This window comes from Anopheles nili, chromosome 2 (assembly GCF_943737925.1).
Source record: "Anopheles nili chromosome 2, idAnoNiliSN_F5_01, whole genome shotgun sequence".
NCBI classification, from domain to species: Eukaryota; Metazoa; Arthropoda; class Insecta; order Diptera; family Culicidae; genus Anopheles; species Anopheles nili.
Window position 1 is genome coordinate 45,163,124 of NC_071291.1, and position 18,451 is coordinate 45,181,574.

The following is an 18,451-nucleotide window of genomic DNA, read 5'->3' on the forward strand; positions in this document are numbered from 1 at the left end:
AAATAATCATTGCTTACAACTTTATTTTAGGGCATTTAAATTATTTCAAAATTTTAGTTCTTGAATGAACTCCAGTGTCTGTTTTTACGATGGAAATCGCAGTTTGAATTAGTTCATTCGGTGAGAAGATTTCGTGAGATGAGTTCTCACTCGAGTGAATCGAACATGAGTAGTGAGAATAAATTACGCTGGGTTGAATTTAGAACTTTAGCTGTCATAGTTGTTTATTTACTTTCTGCGGACAAAACAGACCGACAAAAAAATCACAACTAATCGCAGAAGCATATTCTGAAATGGACATACTGAAGGCAGAAATTGCACGTAAAAGAAAGTTGCTAGAAGAGAAAAAACTTGTCGTAAGTTGAATCGGCTTTGTTTAACTAACATAATCACTTGCCCTTGTATATACGGATGAACGGCCAGGTGTATAACACAAAACAATTGTTTGCCATTTCAGGACGAGAGGAAAAAATACTTCAAACGTGGTGAGCTTTTGGCACAGGAAGAGCTTGAGTATCTCGAGAAAAGTGGCTACAACAAACCAGATGGCAACACTAGCAATGGTACAACCACTAATGATGGCCAAACATCGATCGGGGATGCTCAGAAGTACGATTTCAAAAAGCTACCGCGTTCGGAAGTGATCCGCAAACTGCGCGAGCGTGGAGAACCGATCCTCTTGTTCGGGGAAACTGAGAAGGAATCATGTCACCGTTTGCACCAACTGGAGATATCGACACCGGAAATCAATCGCGGTTTCCGGAATGACTTTCAGGAAGCTATGGAACAGGTGGACGAAGCGTACCTCAATGAAATTCTCACATCAAACGGGCAGGGCCCGGGGATGGGCAAGGCGAAAAATTCCAACGAAGATTATGCCGTAGACGACAGTGTGACCTATGAATCGATACAGGAAATGGCAATCCGACTGGGTCGCAGCGGGAAGGATCATGATTGCGACGTAATTATGACCCTTATTCAATTCCTGCTAAAAATTTGGAACGACCAGCTCAGTGCGGCGACGGCGGCAGAGCGGATGGCAACAAAGGGAAAAATAGCTCGTGCAACGTTCGAGCAAACGCGCTTGTATCTAAAACCATTGCTACGCAAGCTGAAGAACAAAACCATTCCCGAGGACATTCTCGACAGCCTGACCGATATAACGAAGAGTTTGTTGAAGCGCGATTACATACACGCCAGCGATGCATATCTGACTATGGCCATCGGCAACGCTCCGTGGCCCATCGGTGTAACCATGGTGGGTATTCACGCGCGTACAGGGCGAGAGAAGATTTTTTCCAAAAATGTAGCTCACGTGATGAACGACGAAACGCAACGAAAGTACATCCAAGGACTAAAGCGCTTGATGACCAAAATGCAGGAATACTTCCCCACGGATCCGTCGCGGTGTGTAGAATACGTTAGCAAAAAGGACAGAGAAGATTAACGAAATAAAGCATAAGTGTAAAAAACGTCGGTAAACTCAATTCAAATATAAAATCGTATGCGTTTAAGCGTAACAGCTTGAGCGACACCTGCTCCATAAACTATGCTTTATTGTGATACTCAGCTGCATTCGGCTAGACCGTAGCAACAGGCCCGAGTAAGGCTATATTATATTATTGGCTGAATTGAAATAATCATGATTTTCACGGCACACTACGATAGGTTACGAGCTCTTTCCGTAGCTTTCTCGACAGCATTCATAACCGTACTGCGCAATGCGCCTTGCTCCAGTGCGTGCACTCCGTGAATGGTTGCACCACCCGGTGAGCATACTTCGTCCTTTAGCACGCCAGGATGTTTGCCCGTGTCCAGAACCGTTTTCGCCGCTCCCATCACTGTCTGCGCTGCAAACTGAAGTGCCATGGCTCGCGGAATGCCCTGCTTCACGCCACCGTCTGCAAGTGCTTCGATAAACTGGTACACGTATGCCGGTCCACAGCCGGCTAAACCCGTGATTGCGTCTATTTGGCTTTCCGGAACTTCGAAGGCAATTCCGAGGACATCGAACATGGATTTCAGCAATTCACAATTGCGTTTTATTTGCGGAGTGCCATTCTGAAACGGTCTGATACAATATGCAATGCATCCGACACCAACCTGCATTGGGGTGTTGGGCATAGCCCGCACAAAGATTGTTGGTTCTAAACACTTTAGATCGTCCTGCAAACGATTCAGTGTTACTCCGGCCATGATGGAAACCAACAGTTTCTCGTGAGTTCTAACAGCCACCTGGTGTACTGCTGCCTCACGGTTTTCTGGACAAACTTTCATATTAAACTCTTCGCACAATTGCGGTAGAACTTGCGGCTTTATGCAGATGAATATCGTTGTGGCATTTTGCAGTACCTCCACGTTATTAACTGTCGTATGCGTTACCCCAAGCGGGGACCATCGTTTCTCGAGTTTTTCGAGATTCGTAGCAGACACATAGATTTGATCGGGTTGCACGACACCTTTAAAGAAGAATAGTACAGCGTAATTGACGCATTCCGATAGGTGGCATGGTTTGGATGAAAATGGGCTAAATTACCTTTCTGCAATAAACCGGAGGCGATCGCGAATGCCATATTTCCGCCACCAATGAAGCCAATAGTGTAATCTTTCGGCACCGTTACTTTGTCCGCATCCATTCTGAACCGCTGAAATAGGGTAATTTTTCGATTAACCTATTTGCCAGCCCCACAAGGTCGAGGTAGAACAAACAAACAGAAGACGCGCACGAGTATCAACAAACGGCTTCGTATCTTTGCGTTATCTAATCGATGCGTTCGTTCGTATGTTTCTATTTCTTTTTTTTTTATTGTGCAGAGCTAGATGCAACTGGCGCGTGCACTTGACTTAGGAAGATTTGTTGTTTGATGTCATTGTAAAATAGTGTCAAAAGCGCACATTGGGATTCGATTTGAGGATTCAGGTTCAAATTGAGCATCAGCTATTCCCATGCGCTTAAATGTAATCTTAATATTAATAAAAATCATTCTACTACCACTATTATAATGCTATAACTTTTTATTTAACATGATGTAATCATTTAGAACTCGAAAGTGTAATCGTAAATATGGTGAAAGTTTATTTTTCATAGTATGGAGATGGCGATATAAATGTGTATGAAACTCTTTACTGTGTCGTCTTTAAGGTTAGCTGCGCGACAAGACGAACGGGCCAAAAAAGATGATGCAATTTTGCAGCAGCAAACCCAACGATATTTGCTCTATACGATAGAATTTGAAACACAAGAAAAAAAAATAAAAAGGCATACGATCCTTGCTGCTCTGTGGAGCTGACAGATTTGAAAAATCGAATGTCCTTTCCGAAGATAGGAATCATCGGAGAATGATTAAAAAGGGCTCCAAATCGAAGATACAGTCTGTTCTCTATAATTTGATATACATGCTCTCATTATTCGTTTGTTTTTTATGTGTGCTTAAGCATTTTTTTGTAAAATGATCGCTTTTCTTTATTTCCGTCTGTCAAAAGCAACGCATTACATTCAGCGCAAGCAAATGCGCAAATACTCCGCGCGGTATGTAAAATGGCCTTTTGAAAGGAACACAATTTCGCACCGGCTGCCGCATTTGCCGAAAGTGAACACGTGGTGTATGGAACAGTCCGGATTTGTCTTGGAACCAGACTCAGAACAGGAATCCCCCGGACTAAACGTATGATGTACGGTTCGATACTCCAGTTCTGCTTCTTATATCATCAGCGGCTGTTGGGAGGAAATGCCTTTCAGCTCACAGATAATTATTCAAATCTAAATATGGCCAAACCCTCCTGAAATAAATTACAATAACAATAACCAAGCTGCATATACCTCAGCAGGCTCCCGCTTCACTACACCAGTAGTTCATCCCAGTATGTTCTAAAATAAGATAAAAGTGCGTCACTCTGTTCCCATAGAAATATGCCGATTATAAAACAAGATGCAACGGAAGAAATTTCAACAGTTTATCGTTGGAGTACTAGTACACGGGGAGCGAGTACACTGCGCAGCGTAATGGCGGCTGACAGCGTTTCTTCCGAACAGTTAGATAAGGAAATTCATCGTTTCGTAACACGCGAGCAGATAGAATATCTCTACGCACACTTTCGGACGCATAATGGCCGCCTCAGCTCGCAGGAGTTACGCGAACTTTTGGGCCGCATCAAACTACAGTACACCGAGGAGGAGTATCGAACACTGTGGCTGCAAATCAACACCGACCACGACGAGTACTGCCAATGGGATGAGTTTCTTAGCTACCTCATTCTCGGCTTCCAGGATGATGACCCGTTGGGGGTGAAGCAATCGATTGATCCGCCTATCGCAGGAGATCTGGCACTGAAGCTTCGCCGTCAGGTCTATACCATCGTGAAGGTGGACTTCTGTCCCATGGTCTATTACGTAAGTAAGCACCTCAAAATTGTTCGATCGAAATTGGTTCTTTCACTCGCAAACTATACGTGTATGTATAGGACGGAAGTATAAGCTGGTCACAAGGACACTGGATCACCACGTCCCGGGAAGGTGTGATAAATTACTGGACGGAAGATTGGAAACACACCATGACGATCAGATCGGTGCCATCGAAGTTAAAGCGCTGCAAGACGTGGGTACTCGACAGTACGCCCTTACCCGATCTCAGCATGCTGTGTGTAGCCAGTCTGGAGACTGAGCTTCGCTTCTACCACGTGGTGGCTGGTTCGTTCAGCCTGAAGCTGGTAGTAGAACGTCTCCCACATTCCATCAGTGCGTTGGCGTATCGATTTAACCGCAACGAACGCAGCCAGCTACTGACCGGTGACTATACCGGACGTATCCGCATGTTTGTGTTCTACCCGGAGCGTAAGGTGACGACATCTAGCGGTGGGTCGGCCATGACAACCGTGAGCTTGGATGATGTTCTTCGGGGAAAATATCCTCCGCTGGAATGTGTCGACTATGGGCAGCTTCTGCCGGACATAGTGCAATCGGTGCAGTTTGTCGATAGTTTGGCGTGCTTTATAGCGGCCGCTGAAGAAAATCCGCTCACGAGCGGTCGAGGTTCTGGCACGGGAGCAAAACGAAAACCGTGCTGCAGCATGGTGATACACTCGCTCGAACTTCCCGCCATAATGGTGAAGTTCTTCCACGTGCCACATGGTGTAACGTGTTTCGCCTTCGAACCGGCCAACGATTTGCTGGTTTCGGGTGGGCCAGATGGCGATCTGCGGCTGTGGGATATCAACCGACCGAAGAAACCGTTGGTGGCGTTGGTTGGCCACACGTCCAGCATCACGTTTCTCTTCATCCAGGATGCGGGCGACAAGATCTACAGTTTTGATCAGAAAAAAATCATCAAGGTGTGGGACGTGCGCAACCGAACACTACTGCAAACGTTCAGCCAGTTTTCCACCGTCCTCGGTAAGGGTGTACCAGCGTGTGCGTTCTATAACGCACGCGAACGAGAACTTACCGTGGCCGGTAACAAACTGTTCGTAACGAGTTGCTGTCCGGAGATCGCACTCGATCGTACTGATGGCGAGAGCCACACCAAACCCGTCTCTGTGCTGTTGTACAACGCGCTGTACCGGCTCGTGATCAGCTGCGGTTTCGATAGCTTCATCATCGTGTGGGATCATCGCATGAATCGTAAGATGAGCATCATCACGAAGGCTCACACGCAAACCCGCAACAGAGAGCTCGATGCCGTCGAGATCACTGCTGGGTGCTTCGATGAGAAGCAGCAACTGCTGCTGACTGGCGCACGGGACGGATCGATGAAGATCTGGAACATCAGCGGACGTTTCTGCATGCGCACGATCCAGATGGCTGAGGATTGCGAGGTGACGGCCGTGTTCTGGCAAGCGAATCGGATCATAGCGATGGGCTGGAACCACCGAGTGGTCGAGTTTGCGGCGTTCTCGGAACACGACGAGTATCCACGGGGTTTGCAGTGGCGTAAGCTGCACTCGGACGATATCCTGTGTGCGTCGGTCACTATGACATCACCAGCTGCCCTAGCGACCTGCAGTTATGCGGGAGAACTCGTGTTCTGGAAGCTTGAAACGGGTCAACCATATCGCCGGTACGATGCGACGAGTCCACTATCCCACATACCGGTGCTGTTCCACGGCAATCTTGAGCCACAAGAGCGCAAATTGCCATTACGACAGTCTATTTTTCGTGCCAGCGTAAATCGACCCTGGCAGCGACGATTGTCAGGTATCACGATGCCTTCGGGATTGGAGCAGATGCGCCGGTTGTCGTATCAGGATCTGATGTTTCTTGCTTCCCGTCCCATGGTGGTTGGTTTCGGCACGTTGCTTGGCTCGCTCAATAACGGAATGGTTCAGGTGTGGTCCCATCACCCTGAGGGAGGTTTTATGGGACAATTCAGTGCGATTCACATGGCGGGCGATAGAGTTATCGCGATGGCGTCCGATAGGGCGAACAAATTTCTGTTCACTGGCACAGCACTTGGATACGTGAAGACGTGGTACATAGAAGACTGCTGGTAAGCGCCCACTTCTCGCGTACCTTGGGATGATCTTCTAAACTCACCCCATTCGGTTGTAGGATTCCCGATGCGAACAAATTCCACGTGAACAAACCGGCCATCAGGGTGCAGTTTCCGTTTCTCCTAAACGATGTGGTGTTAGGCCGTGCTAAGCGATCAGCTCGGGCTTACCCTAAACCATGGCTCGTGAACTCCTACCAGGCACACCGGGCGTGTATTACCGGACTTGCGTACCTGGACGATGGTGAGCTGCTGTTGAGCTGTAGTAGCGATCGGACGGTTCGCATCTGGACACTTGGAGGTCGCTATATTGGGCTTCTCGGTAGTCCCGTTCACTGGGAGCCACTAGTTACTGACGTACCACCTCGTGTGGGCTATCCTTTCCGGTTGCCTCCGGATCTTCAGCGTGAGGTGAGTTTTACGACGGCGAAAGTGTTACGTGGTGGTCAGGATTCACACCATCTGCGGGCAACGATTGGACCACGGCGCGTTGGTACCACGGGAGACATCATTAGCGCATCGGAGCAGTCGAAATATCCTGCGTCAATCGAAACGTACGGTGCAGCACTTGCGGAACCGATTCTGAACGCGAGCGTAATGAAACTACCGGCCGAGGAACCGATGTTGCAGGCGTTTAAAATCGACAAAACATTCCCATCGCTGCCACTGCACGGTCACATGACGTGCTTTCCGGTGAAGCTGCCAAGGTGTACGCTCGATATTGAGCACATTATCGCAAAAACAAAACGCCTACGATTTGCGAAAGAACCTGACCCCCCCAGCGATGAAGTTAATTACCCCCCCAGCGATGAAAAAGCGCCTTAGCTGAGATCTCACGTTGCATTGTAATCTCGAGTTGAGTAAGTGTTTATTGATTGAATCGTCGACCACAAGATGGAGCGGTCGTAATTTCGTGAACACGAACAAAACTAGTTAGGAAACACAGTTCTGTTAATTTCTCTCTGCTTACACAATGCAAGCAGACGGCGCTAAATACTAACAAATTACTCTATCGCTCGCCCATTGCGCGCTGATTTAATCGAAGTATGGTAAGAAGGTTCCATTTGCTTCGATAGTAACTAGAGCATGGGCAGTGTACCCTTTCGATCAGTTCTGTGGAAAACGGTCGGCCAATCGATTGAGCTTTCTTTTGCTGTTCTCCAAAAAGGCAGCGAAAGACGTACATGCATGCCCTGATTGCTGTAGATTCGTTTTCGATTAAAAAATGATTCTAAGTACACGAATTCTTACTACGTAAATGACTGCAAATATGTACAGAGTACTACTACTATTACTACTATTACTTCTACTACTTCAGTAGATAGTAACCTACTTTCTCCCGTGCTGGAACCGGTCATTGCCAGTGGAATGTCTCCTGTAATGTGTTTTTCTGTTCATTTTCCATTTCCTACATTACGAAGCTAACTAACCTCTCCCTCTGGAGCTGTGAAGGAGGAGGAGTCTATCTAAATGCGGTGGTATTCTCTCCTTTGTATTGACTCTTCGATGTTTTCTCGCTTCTCTCTCACACACACACATTATGTTTGGCAGTTTTTTGTTTGTTTGTAACCACATCACCGATTTTTCCAGCGAATAAATAAAACGCTTGTGCAGTGCAAGCGACGTTGCACCTGATTGCTTTCAATCTAGCCTATCTACTTCTACTATTGTACACGTTTTCTTGGCTACCGTTTGCCTATCTAAGCAATTGTTTTCTAATCTAAGCTAAATGGAGGGAATATGAGTACCGCTATGGGTACGCCGCGTTAAAAACAGAGCTTGTTTAAATTAGCAAATATGGACATAAAACGTATAACTGAAGTAGAAACAATAGAAGATAAAATGCCACATATGTCACAATATTTTACACAGGCTAGATAAGAATGATTCCGACATGAGTTGTAAGAGTCTTATCGAACACACCATCGTCAGGGTGGTCCTTGTTTGCTGTTTCCCATGGTCTCGCTCACAGTTCCGTCGTGGTTTCCGCATCGGACCGGTCCAGGTCGTTCAAATAGGAGAAGGAAAGCTGGTTGTAGTCGCGCTTGCCAAAGCTGACATTTTCGTTCGTTGCGCTTATGTGGTTAAGCTGCGGCTGCGATTGCAAATCTCCGTTTTGTCTACAAAAAAAAAAATCAGCACATTTTAGTCACTCCATTCCAACGGACGCTCCACGATCGATGCGCTCTTACCGGATGTGAAACAGAGGGTTCGTTATTGGCACGTCGTTGTAGCGATTGTTGCTGCGGCTGAGCGTGTTCGTGACTATCTCCGTCCCGACGTACCCGCCGCCATTGTGCATCTGGTGGTGGTGGGCCTGGTTGAGGTTGATGTTGTTGGACGCGTGGTTCGCGTTGTTGTGCGGCACGTGGTTCATATTGCGCTGGTTGCGCCCGAGCGTGTTGAAGGTGTTGTTCTGGGCCATCGTAAGGTTGTTGCGATTCAGCGTATCACCGTACCTGTTGTGAAGAGTTGATAAGCAAAAATTTAACCATTTTCCCAGGCTGGGCTGGCTGGTCGGTAAGGACCCTTACCCGTTGATGTAGTTATTGCGCTCGGATTTAATGCGGCCCAGGGTGAGCGTTCCGGGAACCGCACCATTTCCGCCGGATCCCAGCGGATTGAGATAGTTGTTTCGGTTCATTTCGAGCGTCCGGTTGAGGGTGTTCTGGCGGTTGTTGATGTTCAGGTTGTTGTTGTTCTTAGTGTTGTTGTTGTTGTTTCGCTGCAACGTGCCAACAACAGCCGTTGTCGCGTCGGAGTTTGTAGGACTGTGCTGACCTGTGAAGCATGAAGCATGATGATTGGGTTAAAGATTGGACTAGCACATTGCATGGCAGAGCGGGTACGAGGACGAATGTTCTAGCGCTTCATACTGACCATTTTCTTTGTGCGTGATGTAGCTGACATTGTCGAGGCTGAAGGCATGGTTCTTAGCGCTAAAGTCAAGCTGCAAATCGTCACTCTCGTCGGCCAGCGGCACGGCCATGGCGAGGACCTGCGTTTCGTACTCTTTCAAGCTGGTCGGATTTTCCGACGGTGGCGGTTGCTGGGAATTGATCATGACCGGATCGTAGCGTACGGGGCTAGCGGGAGCGGTATACTGGCGCATTCTTTGCTTAAAGTTTTTGTATCTACACAAACGAAATCGGGCACACATTGGGAATAAGAGCAGGTTACTTAGGGTTAGCGGGATACGGGGTCTTGCCAACAAGGGCTTACTTACTTCGACCAGGAAATGCAGATATACACGATGCCGATCGAGCCAAGGATGAGAATCACGATTGCCACCGCAATGAGCGCGAACGGAAACACGTCATCGTTGCCTACGATCGTGGCTTTGATCTTCTGGATCGGCAGCTTTGGCTCGATCGGTCCAAAAATGCCCTGTGCCGTGGCTCGCGCAATGCTAGACGCTTCGAAGTTGATCTGCGACAGGATTGCAGGCGCGAAAACCCGCTTCGCGATGGTGCTAGAGTTGCGCTCGAGGATGCGTTCCGTTTGAGGATCGACGGCGTAGAACCTGTGGCGAAAGAAAAGGCAGCAAATTAATGTGTACGTCAACAGACAAGTCACTTCCGAGCGGCTGATGTTCGAAACTTACCACACATCCGTGGCTCCGGCCATTTCTTCTGCCGTGCCATTCTCATTCAACACCTTTCGCACGCTGAACCGCTCAATGCCCGTGATGAGACCATCCGTTTTCTCGTGCAGCAGCTCTTCGAGTGTGCGTGCGTGACGACGCATATCCTTGGGGTTTGAATCCAGAAACACGAGCGTCATGCGGTTGATGTCAGCAATCAGGTTCACGACGACGCGAGCTCGCACCTTGTGGACCGTTCCGCTGGAGACGTTGCCGTTGTTATCGCGTGCTTCCACCAAAAACACCAACGGTGTGTGGCGAACGTTCTGGAAGGATTTCTGCGTCTTGAGCATACCGGTGTCTTCGGTGACGGTGAAGTACGAGCTTGGGGTGTCCTCGTGCGGGATCTCGTTCGTCTGCTCTTCAACATCAGCCAGCACGTACTTGATCTGCCCGAACGGACCCACATCACGATCGGTGGCTTTCACCTGTAACAGCGGTGTTTCGACATCCGCATCTGCGTTGATGACGGCATAGTACGTATCGTTGCGAGGGCTTTGCTGGTACGTCTTAGGGAACACGAATTGCGGCGCGTTGTCGTTCTCGTCCTGCACGATCACCTTCACACTTGCGGAGTTCTTGTGCTGATTGACGAAGTATTTGTTCGACGCAAGCCGTACCTCGAGCGTGTGACTCGTGGCCGTCTCGTAATCAAGCGGAGCACTCAGAACCAGCGCACAGGCATGATCCTCGATAGTGACGCGGAACAGCTTCTGCATATCGGTGTCTCCGATCAGCTCACAGCTAAAGCCACCGTTGTGCTTGGTGGCTTTCTTGGAGTTGATGATCTGGATGAGTTTGATCGTGGCGTTCACGCCCGTTGTCTCGGGCACGCTCGTAGTGTAGCTGTCATCGCTGAACGCGAGTCCTTGCACCTCCAGGTTGACGATGCCACCGTTCTCAAGTCGCGTCTCCGCCGAATCGCCGTTCGGGTTGGCTGGGATGTGTCCAACGTACACCGGTAGGGTCGAAACGCTGCTCAGCTGTGGTTCACCCATATCGAACGCCCGCACGTCGATCAGATACTCGGAGTCCTCTTCTTTCGCAAGATCATCGCGTATCCTCACGATGCCCGAGTCAGCGTCTACCTGGAAGTACTTTAACGCCTTGCCTCGGCCAACCAATTCGTATCGCACAACGTTACCCGGCGAGGATCCGTCTCCATCGACAGCTGGCATGGAACCGACGATCGCACCGATCGGCAGATTGTCGTTTATGCTGACCGGTTCGGGGATTGAGACAAACACGGGAGGGATGTCGTTGCGGTCCTCGACCTCCACCATGATGCGAATGTAGTCACCCGGAGCAGTGCCGTTGTTCTCCAGCGTGCCCACGATGAGTTCATGCATTTTGTCCTTCTCGTAGTCCAACCCGCGGATTGTCTTTATCTGGCCCGTCCGGGCGTCTACCTTGAACAGATCGCCAGGACCGCGCTTCAATGCGTAGGTAATCTCAGGCTTCGTGTCCGGATCGAACGCCCGCACCGTAGTAACCGTCAGATCAGGTACGTTCTCGGGGATCTTCATCTCTACCGTGGACTCCATGAAACGTGGAACCTCGTCAGGGATGTCGCGCACCTTCACCGTTACGCTGGCCGTGCCAAGACGCGGTTCTGGCGCGCCATCCTTTGCCGTCACCACGAACCGGTACTCCTTTTGCTTCTCGTAGTCCAACGCGGTCTTTGTGCGCACCTCGCCTGACCTCGAGTCGATCCTGAACGGAATGTCCGATGGGATGGTGTACGTGATCTCTGCATTCATGCCTTCATCGGCGTCGGTCGCGTGCACCACGCCAATGACGGCGTTATCCTTGCCTTCATCCACCGCGAACACGTACGGCAGCTTGCGCTCGTCGAACTCCGGATTCTTGTCGTTTATGTCCGTCACCTTGATGTTGACGGTAGCGCTGCTCGCCAATCCACCGTTATCCTCAGCTCGGATGATCAGCTGGTATCTCGTGAGGTCCTCTCGGTCGAGCTTCCGAATTACGCTGATCACGCCGCTATCCTTTCCGATCGAGAACTGACGCAAATCATTCCCGGTCGTGATGGCGTAACTAACCGGGTCATTTTCCGGATCTTCCGCTTTAAGCACGATCACGGTCGAGTTGATTTCGGCACCTTCGCTCACCTGAACCTCGTACACAGGTTTAGCGAACCTTGGCGGTTTCGTGTTTGGTCCGGGTGTGATCGTCACCTCGACGATCGCCTGAGAGGATAATCCGCCGACGTCCGTGGCCTGTACTGTGATACTGTACTGCTCGCCTGCGTTCAATCGTGTACGCGTTTCGATCTCACCCGTCGATGGGTCAATGGCGAACTTGTTTGCGCCGTTATTAGACACGTGGAAGATCGAGTACGTGATGGCGGCATTGTCACCAGCGTCGTTGTCCGTGGCCTGCACGTTAGTGACCAGTCGGCGGCCATCACCGGCCATCAGCGTGACGGGTGCGACCATTGCCAGCTTCGGTGCGTTATCGTTTACGTCTCGCAGGTGTACCGTGAGACTCATTGGGGCACTGGCCGCGTTGCCACTTGCTTCACGAGCCACCACCTGAAAGAGATACTTCCCGGGGCTGGGTGGATCACGATCGAGTCCTTCCTCATTCACGCGCAGGATGCCTTCTTTGGAGACGGTAAAGGATGGTGTGGTCACTTCGTAGATGTACTCCATCTTGCCATCGCCGTCTGGGCCGAGATCCTGATCGGTTGTGGCCAACTTAATCGGTTTTCCTTGCGCATCCATCACGACCGTGCCAATTGGGGAGTTTTCATCGACGAACCCTTCCATGGAGGTGACGCTGATCGTCGGAGGATACGCATCCACGGGTTTGACGTTGATCGAGAGCTTTGCCGTGGTGTAGCGCTTCATTTCGGAGACCTCTTCCGCCTTGACGATAATGTCGAACTTTTTTGCCGTCACTGAACCGTCCACTAGCTTCGTTTGCTTCAGGACGCCCGTTTGCGCGTCGATCTCGAAATAGTCCCCGTAGTTGCCAGGAATGCCGCTCAGGAAGGAGTACCGGATCGGAGCGCTGATCGTGTCCAGATCGACGGCTTGGATGCGTTCGGGCGTGACCGTAAGGACTCCTTGCAGCGTGCCAGCCGGCACCGAGGCGCTGTACTCCGGATTAAGGCATGCTCCGTCCAACAGCACGCATCCGCGGTAGATAAACGATGGATCCTGATCGTCTGAATCGGCTATGTCGATCGTCAGCGTCGTGGTGGCTGACAGACGCTCCGATGCATTGCGGGCGCGATCCTGAAAGAGAGAAAGACGGTAGTGGGTTGTTGATTAAAATTAGGTTGATTTGCCGTTAAAACAATGAGGCTCACAATAAAATCGCAGTAAGCGAGTATGCACTTTCCCGCAAGGAGTGGTATGATTTTTCGAGCATTCATTAGTGCACCGTTTTTTTTTGGTAAATGCGTTGCGCGAAAGTTCAATAGTTAAATCGTATTACAAGTACGCACTTCGAGCAGTTCATCGGCTCCTTTCACTGGTCGCAAAGCGTCATTTACCCAGCTGTGGGGGCTACTTGGGTAGCGCGCAGTTAAAATCACCGTTTAAGTGGTGTAATAAAATCCACTTTGAATATCGTGTTAATTGGTACTTGACTGCCATATTAAATCGAAGCTAGCTTTCAAGCTGAATGCAAATTATTGGAGTGCTTTTTCTTTGCTTTTATTTTTTTTCTTGACGTGCCAATTGAAAGTAAAATGCCATAAAACCATTACACAAATTCACTGGCACAACTTCAATCATGGTTCATGATGACAAAGCTTGAGTAGGTTAAATAGTCTTAGTTGTCATATAGCAAAAAAAAGATTGTGTTTTTATAATACCATTACTTATCGGCCAACCAAGGTCGCTTTGAATATTAGAATGACGAGAAAAAAACCCAGCATAACTTGTAATACCCGATCGGGAGGGACGGGTTTTTATTGATAAATTTTTTCTTCCGAGCAAATAGTGGCATTGTTTATGGTGTAAAACAGATGGGCAACGGTAAGTCAAGTTGAGATAAAAAACAAAAAATTTCACTTATTTGTCCTTCCGTATCGGTGTGTTTTGCGATCTTGGTTTTTTATTAAGGGTTACGAAGTACGATTTTGAGCATTTTAGTGCAGGTTTATGACAGTCCTTGCTACCTTCAAGAAAGGCCAGTGCTCATCATGTTATGCGTAGACTCAGCTCAGAAAAGAAGCCATAAAGTTCCGCTGGAAGGAAACCGGCTCAAAAGTACGAGCAAACATGGAACTTTACGGCTCACTTGTGATCGACGCGGACACATTCTGACGAGGCAGAGGCCAATCATCGTCTTACGTTGCACTTGGATCAATAGCATGCCCTTGGTAATAGCAATCAGTGGTATCTTTCATGCCAAGGGCTTTACTTCTCTTCTCGCGGGTCAGTCCTCACGTTACACCAACTGGGAAATGGAATCTCATCTTTCGTCGTGTGCTTTCAATCCAAAGACACGGAAGGAGGGCTTTATTCGCCTTTAGGAACCACCGTCACCATTCGTCGTGCACAATTCTGACGGATCTGACATTTGCTTTTGGTGGTGAATCTAGTTCAATCTTCATCATCATCAACGCCACCACCACTATCGTTATTGGCTCTATTTGTGTGCGCATTCTTGCCGGGCAGCAGAGAAATAAAGCTTCTTTTGCATCCACGCACCAAACGTTTCGTGTTGCCGTTTTCGCCTAGAGGAGAGAACACGCATCAATTTTTCATCTCTCACACACGCGTGCAAATCGCGAACACCCAGGGGCCTTTTTTCACATCTCAGTGCATTGCAGCGCGGTCACTCCTTACAGAAACCGCCAACGAGATGCAAATTGCAGCGCGCCGTTATGCATCACAATTCTGCATTCTCTATTGCACTCCGGATTGTGACGGGTTGGTTCATTGACACCTTGTGTTAGTGTGTGCGGTGGTGTGACGCATCGTTGGGCCCGCAATCTCGTTCAACCCTTTCGCGCGTCATTTGTCAAGCATCGGTAAATTGATTGTAATTGCCATCGGACGGGACCTGACGCTGTTGGGCAACGGGCTCATCAATCATCTGCCCTTTTGGAACAAGGAACGCAGCAAGATCTAGCTTCAAACGGTCAGACAAGCCTCGCGCGGCAGGAGCCCGCTATTATGTTGGACAAAATTTTTTAATTAAAATTTGAAAACAACAACGAAACGAGCTGCACAGCGCTTGTTATCGTCCTGCCTTGCTGCACCTACTTGCATTCGATCACGAAACACCACGTGAGTGGGGAGGAGTTTGTGTCAACGGATTTTAACCGACGGTGCCACCATGCCACCCAGCTGGACGAACGAAATTGATGAAGGTAAGGGACCGATTAATCGGGTCGAAGAAAAATGAGGCCTGCGCGCTGTTGCCGCGTTCCCGGTTGGCCAGGAGTTGAAGGTTTGACCTTGTTTCCGAGCCGAATTAGCGCAGCACGGCTATTATTAATTATCACAATCCGTGTTCTCGTTTTGTGTGTGTGTGTGTGTCGAGCTGCAAAGCTCCGAGACCCGGTTGATTTTGGAAGGCCCCCATTATACATGGGCGGATTGGTTTGTTGAGCTTATCTCGGTCGCGCAGGGCCAGCTGCGTTCGGTACAAATGTAGTTGGCTTGTTGTGCGTTGGGTTTGAGGTGATCGTAACATGATCGCTAGAAACAATCGGTGAATAAAATCGAGCTAAATGGCAGGCTGAATTGTTGCTCTTTGCTGCCACAGCGTTCATTTGTCTTGTGCTTGTTTTGGCGACGAAAACGAAACAAATGTAGTTCGAAAGGCAGACTCATCTTGCATAAAGTATTGATTACCTTTCGCAGAGCGTCCATAATAGGGCGTTTCAAGCGTAAAATAGTTACCGCCTCGGTGAACGAACATAGGTCCGTTTTCCACAGCAAGTGCAAATCATCATCGCCATCATTCGCTCGCTGCGTTAAGACGAATTTCGATGGCAATGCACACCACTTTCATGCGCGGATCTACGGCTTCTTGGTGCGCCTTTCTCCGTTGTGGGTTCGTTCCAAATTGGAGCAACTTACGGTAGGCATGCATTTTCCAATTAAATTGATTCCTATGGCCGCGTGCCTTACCCCGCTCGGGGGCAGAGTCGCTGTTGAATTGAACGGCCATGCAGTAGTTGAGGAAAGTCCCCACGTCGAAGCCTGACGGAGCACAATACCGGAAAATAACTATCTTTAACGTTGCCTGCCAAAGCGGCTCGCTCTGGAGCATCGGCTCAATCGACGCCGTCAGTAAGCGACGAACCCGAAGGGTGGCGCCATCACCTAGTCCAGATACGATTGTGGCTTGCAGGGACCGTGGTTGAAAATTATAATAAATTGATCACGACTCTTGGTGCCCCGTGGAGCCGGTGGAAGCTCGTCTCGTCCCGGTGGCGAATTTTCACTAGCTAGTGCATTTCCACCTCAACGAGGTTTTAGGCTCGCATCGGACTCGGGTTGTCGAAGGATGAAAGGGAAAATACACCCTTCAACGATTATCACTCTCACTGGTGATCCCCTTCGCAGGAATGCTGGAACAAAACGTACGTGAACTGAGCTATTGCAAGTGACAAGCGTTATGTCGTGGCCATCATTCCTGGAACCCGTAACTCGTCCGAACGTTGACCGAGCGTCCTCCAACAGCGATGATCGGTGGCTCGTGCCTAGAGCACACGAAAAAAAAAACACTACCATAACCCGTAGTAATGGGTTGTTACCGTAAATGGGATCAGCCACCGTTGTGGCACACAAAACGCGTCCATCGGGGTGGGAAATGCATCTGACTGACGAAAGGACAAACTGGACCCGCCTCTAGTACGATGACGACCACCACACAGGCGCTTAATGACGAAACACGGATGGAACAAAGCAGCAGAGCTGTGTCGAGGGACACAAAACCTCGCGCCACGAATTAAGATCGCAATCTTTATTATCTCGCTTAAGTGAGGTCTGCATTTGGCACCTTGGCACCGGCTGCCGAGGCCGGCCGGGTTGGTTGGTTTGTGCGTTCAACGTGACTAGTTGATTCTTTTCACCTGCTTCTTGCTCGTGGTGAAGTTGTCGCGATTTGCCAGCTTTTTGGGGCTCACGAGAGTGCCACTTGGACCACAAAAAATCGCACCGTACAGTACCGTGATGCGTTTTTTGTTTGGCTGCTCCACACGGAAAGGTTTCGAATTCATAATGTCACTAGTAGAATGCAGCTTGAAACCTTCTAACACCCGGAGGTATCGTATACACACAGGTTGTAATATCGTGCAATTGCGCTCCAACTTTATAGCTTACCGGCATTATGGCATTATTGGTTTATGGCGATTTAGGAGTTGGTAAAGGAGCAGCAAAAAATACAGTACCCTTTCAACCTCCGTCTGACAACGGTGTCTGATCGTGTGCGTTTTCCATTAGAACATGCTTCAACTTATACGAATGCGGAATGACGAAAAGTGGCCATTTTCGTGACACTTGTAGAACATGTAGTGGCTTTTTTTTTCTCACTTATTTGGAGAGAAGATTAATGCCACATGCAATGAAAGCGAATGCACTTTCTTAACACTGCACCACCGGACTAAACGGACATCTCGATACGCCTAAAGCAGTGTGCCGTGATTTCTACACAAAGTTCGTGAAGCGGATCGTGTGCAGCCAACTCCATGGAGTAGAAGAACAATATTACCCCCGCCCGAAGTCGTGGAATGCAGGTCGCACGTGGTGGCATTAGCGGAACCAAACAAACCCTCACTGAATTGCGGGTTTTTGTTTCGTCTCTCTCGAAGAAGAGGGTGGCCACACGGTGAAGAAGAAAACACCCACCGAAGGGTGGCCAGGATGGTATCGAAAAAAGGGCAAAAACAATTTACCCAATTCGTAGGCTAATTCCAGCGCAGTTAATCTGTTTCACCTTATACGAGGTACGCGCGAGCTAGTTTTGCATCGCGACCGCAACCAAGGTAGCTGCAGCATAAGGCAGCAACAAGACGCTATATCTCTGACCCTTCTGGTAGCAAGACTGGTTCAGTTTTCGGTGTGGTATGGCCGCTTGGGGCGTACGAGGGAGCACATTCCTGTCACAACCGCGGTCGGTTGGTTGCGTTTGTGCGATATTTATGCAAATATGCACCGGGTCTGGTGGTTGAGAGCCAAAACACGCTGCTGTCTGTTGCCGCAGTACCTCGCCGGATAAGGCACACTCCACACCAAACCAAGCCGGTGGGCAATCGCTTCCAATTACCGTCGTCTGTGGTAGCCCAAGCCCGCGAAGGGCCCATCCACGCGGCCCACAGGCAAATCGGACGCGC

General features: G+C 49.2%; 4 protein-coding genes across 4 annotated transcripts in view; 2 read left to right on the forward strand and 2 right to left on the reverse strand.

Moving 5' to 3' along the window:
* Window positions 1-293: 293 nt before the first annotated feature.
* On the forward strand, window positions 294-1,467 carry LOC128720169 (pre-mRNA-splicing factor 18). The gene is made up of 2 exons (XM_053813823.1): window positions 294-356; window positions 458-1,467. The coding sequence occupies exons 1-2, from the start codon at window positions 294-296 to the stop codon at window positions 1,445-1,447; spliced, it is 1,053 nt and encodes a 350-aa protein (XP_053669798.1). The 3' UTR covers window positions 1,448-1,467.
* A 63-nt stretch (window positions 1,468-1,530) lies between these two features.
* On the reverse strand, window positions 1,531-2,749 carry LOC128731198 (uncharacterized). The gene is made up of 2 exons (XM_053824302.1): window positions 2,537-2,749; window positions 1,531-2,459 (listed from the first exon to the last, which is right to left on the reverse strand). The coding sequence occupies exons 1-2, from the start codon at window positions 2,634-2,636 to the stop codon at window positions 1,660-1,662; spliced, it is 900 nt and encodes a 299-aa protein (XP_053680277.1). The 5' UTR covers window positions 2,637-2,749; the 3' UTR covers window positions 1,531-1,659.
* Window positions 2,750-4,003: 1,254 nt separating this feature from the next.
* On the forward strand, window positions 4,004-7,310 carry LOC128723989 (WD repeat-containing protein on Y chromosome). The gene is made up of 3 exons (XM_053817757.1): window positions 4,004-4,390; window positions 4,462-6,482; window positions 6,545-7,310. The coding sequence occupies exons 1-3, from the start codon at window positions 4,004-4,006 to the stop codon at window positions 7,308-7,310; spliced, it is 3,174 nt and encodes a 1,057-aa protein (XP_053673732.1).
* A 1,141-nt stretch (window positions 7,311-8,451) lies between these two features.
* Window positions 8,452-18,451, reverse strand: part of LOC128731166 (cadherin-99C) — a 49,971-nt gene continuing 39,971 nt past the window's right edge. Inside the window, exons 6-11 of the mRNA XM_053824266.1 lie at window positions 10,090-13,388; window positions 9,712-10,008; window positions 9,366-9,619; window positions 9,020-9,266; window positions 8,678-8,944; window positions 8,452-8,605 (exon numbers count right to left, since the gene is read on the reverse strand). Coding sequence (XP_053680241.1) covers window positions 8,452-8,605; window positions 8,678-8,944; window positions 9,020-9,266; window positions 9,366-9,619; window positions 9,712-10,008; window positions 10,090-13,388 — 4,518 coding nt within the window. The remainder of the gene's footprint in view (window positions 8,606-8,677; window positions 8,945-9,019; window positions 9,267-9,365; window positions 9,620-9,711; window positions 10,009-10,089; window positions 13,389-18,451) is intronic.

Coding starts and splice junctions, on each gene's coding strand:
- LOC128720169 (XM_053813823.1), top strand. CDS start 294: ATGGACATACTGAAGGCAGAAATTGCACGTAAAAGAAAGTTGCTAGAA. Junction 357..457: donor TAGAAGAGAAAAAACTTGTC/GTAAGTTGAATC, acceptor TTGCCATTTCAG/GACGAGAGGAAAAAATACTT.
- LOC128731198 (XM_053824302.1), bottom strand. CDS start 2,636: ATGGATGCGGACAAAGTAACGGTGCCGAAAGATTACACTATTGGCTTC. Junction 2,460..2,536: donor CTCCGGTTTATTGCAGAAAG/GTAATTTAGCCC, acceptor TCTTCTTTAAAG/GTGTCGTGCAACCCGATCAA.
- LOC128723989 (XM_053817757.1), top strand. CDS start 4,004: ATGGCGGCTGACAGCGTTTCTTCCGAACAGTTAGATAAGGAAATTCAT. Junction 4,391..4,461: donor TCTGTCCCATGGTCTATTAC/GTAAGTAAGCAC, acceptor GTGTATGTATAG/GACGGAAGTATAAGCTGGTC. Junction 6,483..6,544: donor TGGTACATAGAAGACTGCTG/GTAAGCGCCCAC, acceptor ATTCGGTTGTAG/GATTCCCGATGCGAACAAAT.